This window comes from Copadichromis virginalis, linkage group LG2, assembly GCF_057382275.1.
Source record: "Copadichromis virginalis isolate Kocher_CV1m ecotype Utaka linkage group LG2, C_Virginalis_male_GT1.1, whole genome shotgun sequence".
NCBI lineage: Eukaryota > Metazoa > Chordata > Actinopteri > Cichliformes > Cichlidae > Copadichromis > Copadichromis virginalis.
The window spans coordinates 30,839,748-30,854,795 of record NC_140619.1 but is presented as its reverse complement, the minus strand read 5'-3'; the positions used below and the strand labels follow the sequence as shown (position 1 = coordinate 30,854,795).

Here is a 15,048-nt window from a genome sequence, read left to right as displayed (position 1 = left end):
GAATGTTTTAATAAATGAAGTCAAGGGTTAAAAGAAAAAATGTACTAACAATTGATATTTATATGTTTTTGTGTAAATAAAATACCATATCTGTGCATTAACTTCCTACCTGCAGAGTAGAAGCTGCTGAGTCACTAGTGTCTGTCAGCCCTGTCCCTCTCGGTATGCTGGACACAATGTACCTGGAGCCCTTTGGCAGAGGCTGTCTAACCACCAGCTTTCCTTTCCTGGTCTCTGCTAGAAACAGACTGTACCAGTAGGCATCGTTGGAGACCAGAGTGGAGTCTGCGATGGTGGAGTTCCTCTCACTGATCACACTGTTCCTGGAGGGAGGAGCTGCTTTGCTGGGCTTGGGTTTCTGACACTTGATCACGATGGTGACCAATATAGTGATGAGCAGCAGAAATGACACCGAGCCCAGACCAATGACCAAATACAGGTTGATGTCTGAGAAGATGTCATATTCCAGAGGCTCCTCAGTCATGTCAGAGTAGGCTTTAACAGCAGTCTCCATTGTGGTCAGCTTGATGGTGACTGTAGCAGAGAGAGCAGGCTCTCCGTTGTCCTTGGCAACAACAACCAGTCTCTGGTGGCGTGGATCTCTGTAACTGAACATCCTCATAGTCCGGATCTCTCCATTGTATTGATCCAGACTAAACAAGGTGGCGTCAGTCACCTGTAGAAACTGGTAGGTGATCCGAGAGTTGTGCACAGAGTCAGTGTCTAAGGCTATCACCTTGGCAACCAGGGAGCCTTTATCAGTGGATCTGGGGATCTTTTCCTCCACCACAGAGCCGTGTGCACGCCACGGAGACACAATAACCGGAGCATTGTCGTTCTGGTCCACAATAATGATGTGGACGGTCACGTTACTGCTGAGAGGAGGAGATCCAGAGTCTCTGGCCTCGATGTGGAACAGAAACTCCTTCTCAATCTCATAATCAAAGGTTTTGAGTGCGTAAAGATTACCGTTCTCTGGATTGATGGAGAACAACATGGACATGGATGTGTTGGCTATCTCCTTCTCTATTATGAAATAAACTAGATACTGGTTTTCATGGAGGTCGGGGTCAAAGGCAGTGAGTGAGCTGAGCAAGGCCCCAGGTGCGTTATTCTCCATGACACGTATAGTATAAAATGACTGGGGGAACTGTGGGACATTATCATTAACATCCAGCAGCTCTAAAGTCATAGTTTCATTGTCAGATAAAGGAGGAGAGCCTCTGTCTGTCACAGTGAAAGTGATGTCATATTCTGGCACCTTCTCACGGTCTAATGGCTCCGACACTACTAATTCATAATAGTTATCAGAGGACTCCCTCAGTTTGAAAGGCATATTATCTGGAACACGAAGATCAACTATTCCATTATCACCTGAATCTTTATCACTGACACTAACTACAGCTATCACTGTGTCCAACTCGATGTTTTCAGTCACTGGACTCTGAAATGATTTAATTGATATTTCTGGGTGATTATCATTCATGTCTTCTACTAGAATCTTTATGGTGCATTGTCCTGTTAAACTGGTGGCTCCTTTATCAGCAGCTATAACTTCCATATCATAAATCCTGAAATCTTCATAGTTCAGCACTCCCTTAACTGTAATTTCACCAGTGGCAGGATTCAGATTAAATGTCTCCTGTGTTTTTTCTGATGTATATAAACTGTACGAATATGTTATATCAGAATTTGATCCTTCATCTAAGTCTGTTGCATTAAGATCAACAACAATACTTCCAATCGGAGAATTTTCAATTACCTTTACATTCAGATTCTCTTTATCAAAGGTGGGTGCGTTATCATTTGTATCTAAAACTCGTACAATAACACTGGCAGTGCCAGAGCGAGCAGGTGTTCCTCCATCTACAGCTGTGAGTATCAAATTATGAACAGGTTTCTCCTCTCGGTCTAAAGTCTTTTTCAAGATCAAATCCGCAAACTTCGATCCATCTCTTCCGGTCTGAACTTCTATATTAAAACATTCACTTTCACTCAAATGGTATGTTTTCACTGAATTGGATCCGACATCAGGATCGACTGCATTACTCAAAGAAAATCTTTCTCCTCTTGCCGTCGCTTCAGATATATCCAAATGTATGGCGTCTCTTCGAAATTGTGGGGCGTTGTCGTTCATATCAAGAATTTCTACTTCTATATTAAATATTCTTACTGGGTTATCTAGTATAACCTCTAATTTTAGATAGCAAGATGCTGATAACTTAAAAGGGCAAATATGTTCCCTGTCAATCTTCTCAACAACATACAGCTCACCAGTCTCTTTGTTCACATCCAGATATTTCTTGTTCGCGATGATATCAAGACGCATCTTCCTCTGATTCAGTGTTTTCACATCCAGCCCGAGGTCGGTGGCGAGATTAGCCACGACGGATCCTTCTTTCATTTCTTCCGGTATTGAATAATGAGTCACTGAGGCCGATGTGTACCGAGCAACAGAAAAAATTATAGCGAGGATCACGTACCTCTCGTAAGACTCCATTGTTCTGGAAACCCGTCTTGTATGGGAGTTCATCATACTTCAAACGATATAATGTTTGTTTTTAGCAATATTCATTTAAAAAAAACTTCCCCTGTTTCTTTCGAGCCAAATACACATTGTATGAATTCCAAAGCACATTTAAACTTAAATCTTGGCCAGCGCGTTTCGCAGCGGAGTTTCAGCACTACGACGCTGTCCTCTTGCTTCTAAACGTGCGAAGACCATCACGCTTTTCTGCTTTTACGTTCTTTGCTTTGCAATTTACTGATAGAATAGCGCCACCCCTGAGATTTTGTCGGAGCCTTTGAGCCACAATGAACACCACACGTCTTCAAATTATTCTTGATTTTCGTTGATTTTTGCATATATTTTTGTTTTTACTACACACGGACCTGGATACCGTTAATGGTGGTCCCAAAACATAAAAGGTGACATTTACTAAATGTAATCAGTTCAAATTGATTATTGCTGAAAAAACAATCAAATTTCAGACACAATCCACCAGTCAAAGCAATGAACCGTAATGACCTCACGATTACTGCATTATAAAACGAGATACCACTAAAATGCTGCAGACGATTTTCAAATATGGTAGCACTTCGAGTTATCATTAACTTTGCATAATGTCTCATTATAGATCTAATGATTTTCTATCCATATCTTTATGACCATGGTACTTTAGGTGACGTAGTAATCTAGTCGCTCTTTACCACTGATAAAAACAGATTATTAGAGATAATAAAGTACTCAATTGTATTAATCATAAATGCACGAGTTGCCAATATTGCATATACAGAATTCACAGGAAAAATATTGAAAATACATGATATTACATTTTATTTACACAAAAACAAGAACAGGGAGGAAATGGCTGTAAAGAATGGCCACAGCCAGAGAAGTTAGTTGAGATTAAGTTACTCTAACAACATGAAGATAACGGCGCACCTAAAACTGATTGTTAAATAAGAAAAAAAAAAACTGTGCTAACAGTACTAACGCAAAAAGTATATAAAAAACAATAAACGTGAATAAGTCATGAAGAAGTTAAGCTTTGTGGATCCTAAATACTGCATTTCATTTATTAAATATACATTATTTATACTGCTATTAAAACACAGGTTTTTAGATTGTTCTTTAAACTGCAGCCTTGACTTTTGAGGACAAGACCTGAACACAATTAAAAGCTGCTAAATCATGATGATGGATTATTGCTATGTTGGTTATGTACTAAGTAGTGCATTTGATAGTGGTACCTCATGATAATTTATGAGATTTTTGAATAATTCACTGAATTTTTTTTGTGGATTAAGGTGAAGGAGAAAATAGAAAAAATAATCGTAATTAATTTAAATGTTCCAGTTATGTAGGTAAAATATCTTATCTGTATATCAAATTCCTACCTGCAGAGTAGAAGCTGCTGAGTCACTAGTGTCTGTCAGTCCTGTCCCTCTCGGTATGCTGGACACAATGTACCTGGAGCCCTTTGGCAGAGGCTGTCTAACCACCAGCTTTCCTTTCCTGGTCTCTGCTAGAAACAGACTGTACCAGTAGGCATCATTGGAGACCAGAGTGGAGTCTGCGATGGTGGAGTTCCTCTCACTGATCACACTGTTCCTGGAGGGAGGAGCTGCTTTGCTGGGCTTGGGTTTCTGACACTTGATCACGATGGTGACCAATATGGTGATGAGCAGCAGAAATGACACCGAGCCCAGACCGATGACCAAATACAGGTTGATGTCTGAGAAGATGTCATATTCCAGAGGCTCCTCAGTCATGTCAGAGTAGGCTTTAACAGCAGTCTCCATTGTGGTCAGCTTGATGGTGACTGTAGCAGAGAGAGCAGGCTCTCCATTGTCCTTGGCAACAACAACCAGTCTCTGGTGGCGTGGATCTCTGTAACTGAACATCCTCATAGTCCGGATCTCTCCATTGTATTGATCCAGACTAAACAAGGTGGCATCAGTCACCTGTAGAAACTGGTAGGTGATCCGAGAGTTGTGCACAGAGTCTGTGTCTAAGGCTATCACCTTGGCAACCAGGGATCCTTTATCAGTGGATCTGGGGATCTTTTCCTCCACCACAGAGCCGTGTGCACGCCACGGAGACACAATAACCGGAGCATTGTCGTTCTGGTCCACAATAATGACGTGGACGGTCACGTTACTGCTGAGAGGAGGAGAGCCAGAGTCTCTGGCCTCGATGTGGAACAGAAATTCCTTCTCAATCTCATAATCAAAGGTTTTGAGTGCGTAAAGATTACCGTTCTCTGGATTGATGGAGAACAACATGGACATGGAGGTGTTAGCTATCTCCTTCTCTATTATGAAATAAACGAGATACTGGTTTTCATGGAGGTCGGGGTCAAAGGCAGTGAGTGAGCTGAGCAAGGCCCCAGGTGCATTATTCTCCATGACACGTATAGTATAAAATGACTGGGGGAACTGTGGGACATTGTCATTAACATCCAGCAACTCTAAAGTCATAGTTTCATTGTCAGATAAAGGAGGAGAGCCTCTGTCTGTCACAGTGAAAGTGATGTCATATTCTGGCACCTTCTCACGGTCTAAAGGCTCCGACACTACTAATTCATAATAGTTATCAGAGGACTCCCTCAGTTTGAAAGGCATATTATCTGGAATATAAAGATCAACTATTCCATTATCACCTGAATCTTTATCACTGACACTAACTACAGCTATCACTGTGTCTAACTCGATGTTTTCAGTCACTGGACTCTGAAATGATTTAATTGATATTTCTGGGTGATTATCATTCATGTCTTCAACTAGAATCTTTATGGTGCATTGTCCTGTTAAACTGCTGGCTCCTTTATCAGCAGCTATAACTTCCATATCATAAATCCTGAAATCTTCATAGTTCAGCACTCCCTTAACTGTAATTTCACCAGTGGCAGGATTCAGATTAAATGTCTCCTGTGTTTTTTCTGATGTATATAAACTGTATGAATATGTTATATCAGAATTTGATCCTTCATCTAAGTCTGTTGCATTAAGATCAATAACAAGACTTCCAATCGGAGAATTTTCCATTATTTTTACATTATAGACTGATTGACCAAATATAGGTGGATTGTCATTTGTGTCTAAAACATGAACAATAACACTGGCAGTGCCAGAACGAGCAGGTTTTCCTCCATCTACAGCTGTGAGTATCAAGTTATGAACAGGCTGCTTCTCACGATCTAATGTTTGTTTCAAGATCAAATCCGCAAACTTCGATCCATCTCTTCCGGTCTGAACTTCAATTGTAAATTGTTGACTTTCACTTAAATGGTACGTTTTCACTAAATTGCTGCCCACATCGGGATCAACGGCATTGCTCAAAGAGAATCTTTCTCCTGTAGGCGTTGATTCAGATATATCCAAGTGTATGGCGTCTCTTCGGAATTGTGGGGCGTTGTCGTTTATATCCAAAATTTCCAGTTCAATATTAAATATTCTCAATGGATTTTCTAGTATTACTTCCATTTTTAAGTAACACACCGTAAACGTTTGTGTACAAAGATATTCCCTGTCAATCTTCTCGACAACATACAGCTCACCAGTCTCTTTGTTCACATCCAGATATTTTTTGTTGGCGATAAGGTCAAGTCGCATCTTCCTCTTACCGAGTGATTTAACGTCTAGGCTGAGATCAGTAGCAAGGTTAGCAACAACTGACCCTTCCTTCATTTCTTCGGGTATGGAGTAATGAGTCACTGAGGCCCGTACGCTATGAACAGAACTAAAAATAACGGCGAGCAGAACATACCTCTTAAATGACTTCATTGTTGCGTGGGACCCGTTTTTCCCGTTATTTAAGGTTTCACTGCATTTCAAGCGATATACTGTACGTGTATAGCAGTTTTCAGTATTTCTCTTCCCTCCTTGATTAAAAAATATGCAGCCGATTCACTCCCAGCTATATCCCAGGGTAAAATGAGCAAGACGCGTTGAACGGGGGTGTTTCGGGACCTGGAAACTGTCGCTTCTCTTACTATAACCAATAATGGCGACGACACACAGTCATGACGTTATGGTCTGAGGTGTTCTTGACCAAACAGCGCCACCTTTTGGATTTTATAATGTTTTGAAATGCTTGGCATGAAGATAAGTTATGAATATTTTAATTTATTTCTTGTATTGTCAGGTGTGACTGATTGACTCCAGGTTCTTTTTAAGATAATGAAAAAGTTTGTTCATGACCTCACTTATTTTTGTTAATTGGCCCCCACACATAAAAGAAACAATGAATGAGAAACCATCAATGTTAATAATTTGGGGGGAAAACGAAGAAAAATATATCTGTTTATTATATTCTTACCTGTAGAGTAGAAGCTGCTGAGTCACTAGTGTCTGTCAGCCCTGTCCCTCTCGGTATGCTGGACACAATGTACCTGGAGCCCTTTGGCAGAGGCTGTCTAACCACCAGCTTTCCTTTCCTGGTCTCTGCTAGAAACAGACTGTACCAGTAGGCATCGTTGGAGACCAGAGTGGAGTCTGCGATGGTGGAGTTCCTCTCACTGATCACACTGTTCCTGGAGGGAGGAGCTGCTTTGCTGGGCTTGGGTTTCTGACACTTGATCACGATGGTGACCAATATGGTGATGAGCAGCAGAAATGACACCGAGCCCAGACCGATGACCAAATACAGGTTGATGTCTGAGAAGATGTCATATTCCAGAGGCTCCTCAGTCATGTCAGAGTAGGCTTTAACAGCAGTCTCCATTGTGGTCAGCTTGATGGTGACTGTAGCAGAGAGAGCAGGCTCTCCGTTGTCCTTGGCAACAACAACCAGTCTCTGGTGGCGTGGATCTCTGTAACTGAACATCCTCATAGTCCGGATCTCTCCATTGTATTGATCCAGACTAAACAAGGTGGCATCAGTCACCTGTAGAAACTGGTAGGTGATCCGAGAGTTGTGCACAGAGTCTGTGTCTAAGGCTATCACCTTGGCAACCAGGGATCCTTTATCAGTGGATCTGGGGATCTTTTCCTCCACCACAGAGCCGTGTGCACGCCACGGAGACACAATAACCGGAGCATTGTCGTTCTGGTCCACAATAATGATGTGGACGGTCACGTTACTGCTGAGAGGAGGAGAGCCAGAGTCTCTGGCCTCGATGTGGAACAGAAACTCCTTCTCAATCTCATAATCAAAGGTTTTGAGTGCGTAAAGTTTACCGTTCTCTGGATTGATGGAGAACAGCATGGACATGGATGTGTTGGCTATCTCCTTCTCTATTATGAAATAAACTAGATACTGGTTTTCATGGAGGTCGGGGTCAAAGGCAGTGAGTGAGCTGAGCAAGGCCCCAGGTGCGTTATTCTCCATGACACGTATAGTATAAAATGACTGCGGGAACTGTGGGACATTATCATTAACATCCAGCAGCTCTAAAGTCATAGTTTCATTGTCAGATAAAGGAGGAGAGCCTCTGTCTGTCACAGTGAAAGTGATGTCATATTCTGGCACCTTCTCACGGTCTAAAGGCTCCGACACTACTAATTCATAATAGTTATCAGAGGACTCCCTCAGTTTGAAAGGCATATTATCTGGAATATGAAGATCAACTATTCCATTATCACCTGAATCTTTATCACTGACACTAACTACAGCTATCACTGTGTCTAACTCGATGTTTTCAGTCACTGGACTCTGAAATGATTTAATTGATATTTCTGGATGATTATCATTCATGTCTTCAACTAGAATCTTTATGGTGCATTGTCCTGTTAAACTGCTGGCTCCTTTATCAGCAGCTATAACTTCCATATCATAAATCCTGAAATCTTCATAGTTCAGCACTCCCTTAACTGTAATTTCACCAGTGGCAGGATTCAGATTAAATGTCTCCTGTGTTTTTTCTGATGTATATAAACTGTATGAATATGTTATATCAGAATTTGACCCTTCATCTAAGTCTGTTGCATTAAGATCAAGAACAAGACTTCCAATCGGAGAGTTTTCCAATATTTTAACACTAAGATTTTCTTTTTCAAAGACAGGTGGATTGTCATTAGTGTCCAGAACATGAACAATAACACTGGCAGTACCAGAACGAGCGGGTGTTCCTCCATCTACAGCTGTGAGTATCAAATTATGAACAGGCTGCTGCTCTCGATCTAATGTCTGTTTTAAGATCAAATTCGCAAATTTCGTTCCATCTCTTCCGGTCTGAACTTCAATATTAAAATATTCACTTTCACTCAAATGGTAGGTTTTCACTGAATTGGACCCTACATCCGGATCGACTGCATTACTCAGAGAAAATCGTTCTCCTCTTGCCGTCGCTTCAGATATATCCAAATGTATGGCGTCTCTTCGAAATTGTGGGGCGTTGTCGTTCATATCAAGAATTTCTACTTCTATATTAAATATTCGTAAAGGGTTTTCTAATATAACCTCCAGTCTAAGATAGCAAGACGCTGACGACTTTGTAGGGCAAATATTTTCCCTGTCAATCTTTTCAACAACATACAGCTCACCAGTCTCTTTGTTCACATCCAGATTTTTCTTGTTCGCGATTATATCAAGACGCATCTTCCTCTGATTCAGTGTTTTCACATCCAGCCCGAGGTCGGTGGCGAGATTAGCCACGACGGATCCTTCTTTGATTTCTTCGGGCATCGAATAATGAGTTACTAAACCCGATATCTGACACACAATCGAAAATAGAAGAGCAATGAACAACACGTACCATTTCTCTGACTCCATTGTTATGAGGAACCCTTTGTTGTTCACGGACTTGCAGCACTTTAAACGATATTCTTTACTTTCCAATGATATAAAAATTTCCTGTAACGGATTTGACCACAAATATTTTCACACAGAAAATTTTCCCGCTACGTTGTTCCCGTAGTAAAATGGCTACACGTCTTTTCGCATTGCAATTTCAGCACCACTGAGCTTTCTGGTCGTATCCCGACTTCCACAGTGAATGCTGGTTACGTTCGTAGTTCCACCTTTTACTAACGGAACAGCGACACCGATAATATATAATATTATATCAGAGATTTTGAATGTTTCTCCGAACATTCGTTAATAAATTTCAATTTCAATATATATAATTTCAATGAATATAGTTTATATATATATATATATATATATATATATACACACACATATATATATACACATATATATATATACACATAGATAGATAGATAGATAGATAGATAGATAGATAGATAGATAGATAGATAGATAGATAGATAGATAGATAGATAGATAGATAGATAGATAGATAGATAGATAGATATAGTACAAAAAATAACAGGTGCGTTTAGAAGTACTATAATACTATTAATGAGCTTAAATAACAGTAAATCACTCCTGAACTTTTACATTGTGGAAGGAGTCTACTGTATATGATGAATGAATAATGAATATAAAAAATCATGAACATACAAATACAAATATCGACACTGAACTCTCACCTGCAGAGTAGAAGCTGCTGAGTCACTAGTGTCTGTCAGCCCTGTCCCTCTCGGTATGCTGGACACAATGTACCTGGAGCCCTTTGGCAGAGGCTGTCTAACCACCAGCTTTCCTTTCCTGGTCTCTGCTAGAAACAGACTGTACCAGTAGGCATCGTTGGAGACCAGAGTGGAGTCCGCGATGGTGGAGTTCCTCTCACTGATCACACTGTTCCTGGAGGGAGGAGCTGCTTTGCTGGGCTTGGGTTTCTGACACTTGATCACGATGGTGACCAATATGGTGATGAGCAGCAGAAACGACACCGAGCCCAGACCGATGACCAAATACAGGTTGATGTCTGAGAAGATGTCATATTCCAGAGGCTCCTCAGTCATGTCAGAGTAGGCTTTAACAGCAGTCTCCATTGTGGTCAGCTTGATGGTGACTGTAGCAGAGAGAGCAGGCTCTCCATTGTCCTTGGCAACAACAACCAGTCTCTGGTGGCGTGGATCTCTGTAACTGAACATCCTCATAGTCCGGATCTCTCCATTGTATTGGTCCAGACTGAACAAGGTGGCGTCAGTCACCTGTAGAAACTGGTAGGTGATCCGAGAGTTGTGCACAGAGTCTGTGTCTAAGGCTATCACCTTGGCAACCAGGGATCCTTTATCAGTGGATCTGGGGATCTTTTCCTCCACCACAGAGCCTTGTGCACGCCACGGAGACACAATAACAGGAGCATTGTCGTTCTGGTCCACAATAATGATGTGGACGGTCACGTTACTGCTGAGAGGAGGAGAGCCAGAGTCTCTGGCCTCGATGTGGAACAGAAACTCCTTCTCAATCTCATAATCAAAGGTTTTGAGTGCGTAAAGATTACCGTTCTCTGGATTGATGGAGAACAGCATAGACATGGATGTGTTAGCTATCTCCTTCTCTATTATGAAATAAACTAGATACTGGTTTTCATGGAGGTCGGGGTCAAAGGCAGTGAGTAAGCTGAGCAAGGCCCCAGGTGCGTTATTCTCTATGACACGTATAGTATAAAATGACTGCGGGAACTGTGGCGCGTTGTCATTAACATCGAGCAGATGGACAGTTATTGTTTCATTATCAGATAAAGGTGGCATCCCTGCGTCTGTTACAATTAGAGTAATGTCATATTCAGGTACTGTTTCGCGATCTAAAGGCTCGGACACAATGAGCTTGTAATGCATGGGTCGATCTGAAGATGTGTTAATTGTAAAGGGCATGGGTCGATGTATAGTCAAGCTTACTTTTCCGTTATCCCCCGTGTCTCTATCACTTATATCTACAAGTGCAATAACACTTCCTACTGCTACGTTCTCCTCCACTGTGTTTTTAACAGACTGTATGATGATTTCCGGATAATTATCATTCATGTCCTTCACATTAACGACCACTTTGCACTGACCAAGCAAGGGATGCGTGCCTTTGTCTCTGGCCTCTATGTGCATCTCATAGAATTTCATATCTTCATAGTCTATAGTTCCTTTCACAGTTATCTCTCCAGTGTTATGATTCAGTGAAAACACCTCTTGTGTTTTCTCCGACGTGTAAAGGGTGAATGAGTACACAATCTCTGAATTCAAACCCTCGTCAAGGTCCGAGGCGTTTAGCTTCATCACTAAGGTCCCTATTGGGGTGTTTTCCGTCATGTTAATTGTATAAGTCTGCTTATCAAACCGTGGGGGATTATCGTTTGTGTCCTGTACTCTTACAATAATATTAGCAGTGCCAGAGCGCACCGGGACACCGCCATCCACTGCAGTTAATATTAAATTATGAACAGCAGTCTGTTCTCTATCCAACGATTTGGTCAACACCAAGTCTACATACTGAGTTCCGTCGCTACCTGTCTGAATTTCGATTGTGAAGTGTTCGCTAACACTGAGTTTGTACGTTTTAATTGTATTTATACCAACATCTGGATCCACGCCGTTGGGCAGGGAGAACCTCTCGCCCGGCGTTGCAGATTCTGAAACGTCGAGCTCTACTCTGTCCCGTCGGAAATGTGGAGCGTTATCGTTTATGTCCGTTATTCCAAGCTCGATGTTGAAGATACGTAAGGGGCTTTCTATGATCACATCGAGCTTTAAAAAGCAGGACGCGGGTTTCGCCGGACAAAGATATTCCCTGTCCATTTTTTCTACGATGTACAGTTCGCCCGTCTTTTTGTTAAAATCTAGGTATTTTTTGTTGGAAAAAATATCAAGTTTTACCTCTCGTTGCGCCAAACCTCCTGGCTCAAGTCCCAGATCTGCAGCCAGATTAGCCACAACAGATCCCCTTTCCTTCTCCTCGGGTATGGAGTACCGTGTCACCGACAAAGCGGCTGGCCATGTTGCACACAAGACAAAGACGGCAATGCAAAATCTCATCCTTTCCTTTGCAGGAAAAAAATAAGCCAGATCCTAAAAGCCGTTTTATGTCTGTGATTCTTAAGATTTCACAGAGTATCTTTGCAAAAAAAAAATCCAGAAAAACAATAGACAAGAATGAATTAAGGTTCTGTGTGTAAATAATCATAAGCGCCCATTTAAGAAACCAGTCCTTTGCCTTTACAAATGGGTGTGTCATGACTTCAGAGAAGAAGAGTAGTGTGGTAGTGTGCTCTAGTGGTCAACAGTGACACCGTGCGATACACGCTAAACATAGTGTATTGAATTATTCAGCTCTGAAATCAGCTTTGCAGCTTCGCAAGGCACTGACGCATGGAAGGACATCCCCAAACACACACACAGGCGCACGAGCAGCACTGTGTGCTTTATCCTGACAACATCTCTCATTCATCGGGCATGTCTTCAAAAGACAGTTGTTTGTTTTGTAATAATAAAGGATTAATTTCAAATATTGTCTGAGGTCTTTATAACAAGGGAATAAATCATGGAGGATAAAACAATCTACTATCCTTAAGTTGGCATGTCTTTATTTTATTTACATGCCACTAGATGATTTAAAACAGCTGTTTAAAACAGCTCCTACATTACTGAGGTATATGATTGTATAATAAAGACATAAACCTTTTCTAGCTTTCTGTGCCTTTATACACAAGCCTGTTGGCGCTGTTACTACTTGACGCCAGCCTACTACAGTCTGCCCTAAGCTGGCAAATGACCTGTGCTGGTAGATGCTATTTTACAGTTTGTAGTTTATGACTTTTATTTCCATTTACTTTTATATTAATTTTTAAAAGTTTAAAACATGTTTTGTTTTGTTTTGCCTGTAATATGGAAACAGTCAAGAAATCCGCATGTAGTTGGTCTCTACAAGATAGCAGCCAAATTGTAGTGAAGTTGAAGTAGGTCTTGGACTAAAACAAACACATTGTATGCATTTAACTTTATAGTAGTTTAGGGGGTGGAAGCATTCAGTCTAAGGAGACTCAAGTAACAGAAAGTTTTTTAGGGTAAACATCCACAATGAGTAACAGTTGAAGTGTAAGTAGAGTCAAGTGTTCACTAGATTTTACCACATATACTCAACAAGGCTACACATTTGAGAGGTACAGTAGGGGTGAAGAACAATGATGAAGATGTGAGTGGGTGTGATGTAATCAGTGAGAAGACACTGATAAAACCTGGAGGTGAATTGTGTGAAGGAGACGTGCGTCCCTCCTTGATCTGACACCTAAATGACAGCTGACAGCAGCAGAGAGTAGTGCCAAAATCTGACTGGTTGGAATCAGGAAAGAGTGATACTCTCAATCAAAGGATGTTTACAGTTGGCAGAGAAAGAGAGAAAGATAGAGAGCATGTGTCAGAGTTTACTGCAGCTGCCTTAGCAAAATCTCTCACTGTGCAATTCGTCTCCTTTTAGATTACTGTCTTGTCAAAGTTCTTGACAAAAAGGCAAATTAAGATCAGCTTTTTACCTCCCACCACTGGCTGTGTATTTGAAATGTTTGCACAGTTATCATGCACCGTTATGTTCCTGATTTCAGTCTGACTGTTGTACTCTGCAAGCCAGAGTACAAGCTGCGATCCACAGGCGGATCTCACTGATGGAAAAAAAATATGTTAAGCAATGTTCTAATTAGTGTGAGCTCTATGATAGTCAAGGATACACTCAGTACACTTAGTGCCTGGAAGTATTTCCGGGCTGCAATAAAATTATTATCTGCTCATTAAAGTACACTCATAACTGCTGTTGTGAGAAGCCCATAGAAGGAAAAGTGTTTTTGTGCAATAGTTTTAAGGCAAAGGAGAATGGGATTGATAAATGTAATAAACAGCTCACTGGGGACTTCCACTGTATATGGATCATCATGTTCACAGAAGAGAGAGAGAGCTACACATACCTTGGGTATTTTGGTTTACCTTCTGTACTGCAACTGGATTACATCACAGTTTACAATAAGACACTTACTGACACCGTCACTTTATCAATGCTGGTCATTATGCCCGTTTGCTGCTAAAGTATCTATACCTATATTTATACCTACATTTCTATATCTATTCTCCCGACTGGTAATTGTATTTGTTTTTTTAACTATTAATTTACTTACAATTTAAAATACTGTTTCTTCTTGCTCCGGGACCATGTGTACATGAGGTTCCACCTCATGTAAACATGTGATGCGAATGACAATAAATCTCCTTGAATCCATCAAGTTTCCCTTAAAGACCTAAGCTGACAGTTCATCATGATGAGGAGAACCCTGCGTTTAAAAGAGCCAAAAGGAGTGCCAGTGATCATCACAGCCTCTATCAATCTAACCTCAGTTATCTGATTATCTATTATTTCTGGTCCCACAAGTGGACTAGATGAGTCTGGCCTGTATCTATGGATGCTTTAATCAGGTCACACCCAACTGTAATCTTCACTTTTTGTAATTTTTTGTGTTAATTCAACATGTGTTATTTTCTAATCAATCACTGCTTAAAATGCCATTTCCTTTGTACATACACTGTAAGGATTGGCTAGAAAATGCCTCTGAAAATGTGAAACCTGACTTTTTCTAATAAATAGTCTTGGTCAAAATAATTTTAGATTTGTTGAAGATGAAACTAATTTGGAAACAGCACTGGTCACTAGAATGTGAATGTGTCTGAGTCACTACTTTATGTAACTTCATGGTTTGGAATGCTTTATTTAAAAAATTTTAT

General features: G+C 40.9%; 1 protein-coding gene and 3 pseudogenes across 1 annotated transcript; all 4 read right to left on the bottom strand.

The window, feature by feature from the left end:
• Nucleotides 1-74: 74 nt before the first annotated feature.
• Nucleotides 75-2,727, bottom strand: LOC146717651 (protocadherin alpha-C2 pseudogene; annotated as a pseudogene).
• Nucleotides 2,728-3,290: 563 nt separating this feature from the next.
• LOC146717650 (protocadherin alpha-C2 pseudogene) lies at nucleotides 3,291-6,256 on the bottom strand (annotated as a pseudogene).
• A 555-nt stretch (nucleotides 6,257-6,811) lies between these two features.
• On the bottom strand, nucleotides 6,812-9,452 carry LOC146717649 (protocadherin alpha-C2 pseudogene; annotated as a pseudogene).
• A 409-nt stretch (nucleotides 9,453-9,861) lies between these two features.
• Nucleotides 9,862-12,534, bottom strand: pcdh2a1 (protocadherin 2 alpha 1). The gene has a single exon (XM_085467240.1). It carries the CDS (start codon nucleotides 12,319-12,321, stop codon nucleotides 9,862-9,864), a length of 2,460 nt encoding a protein of 819 aa, XP_085323366.1. The 5' UTR covers nucleotides 12,322-12,534.
• Nucleotides 12,535-15,048: the final 2,514 nt, after the last annotated feature.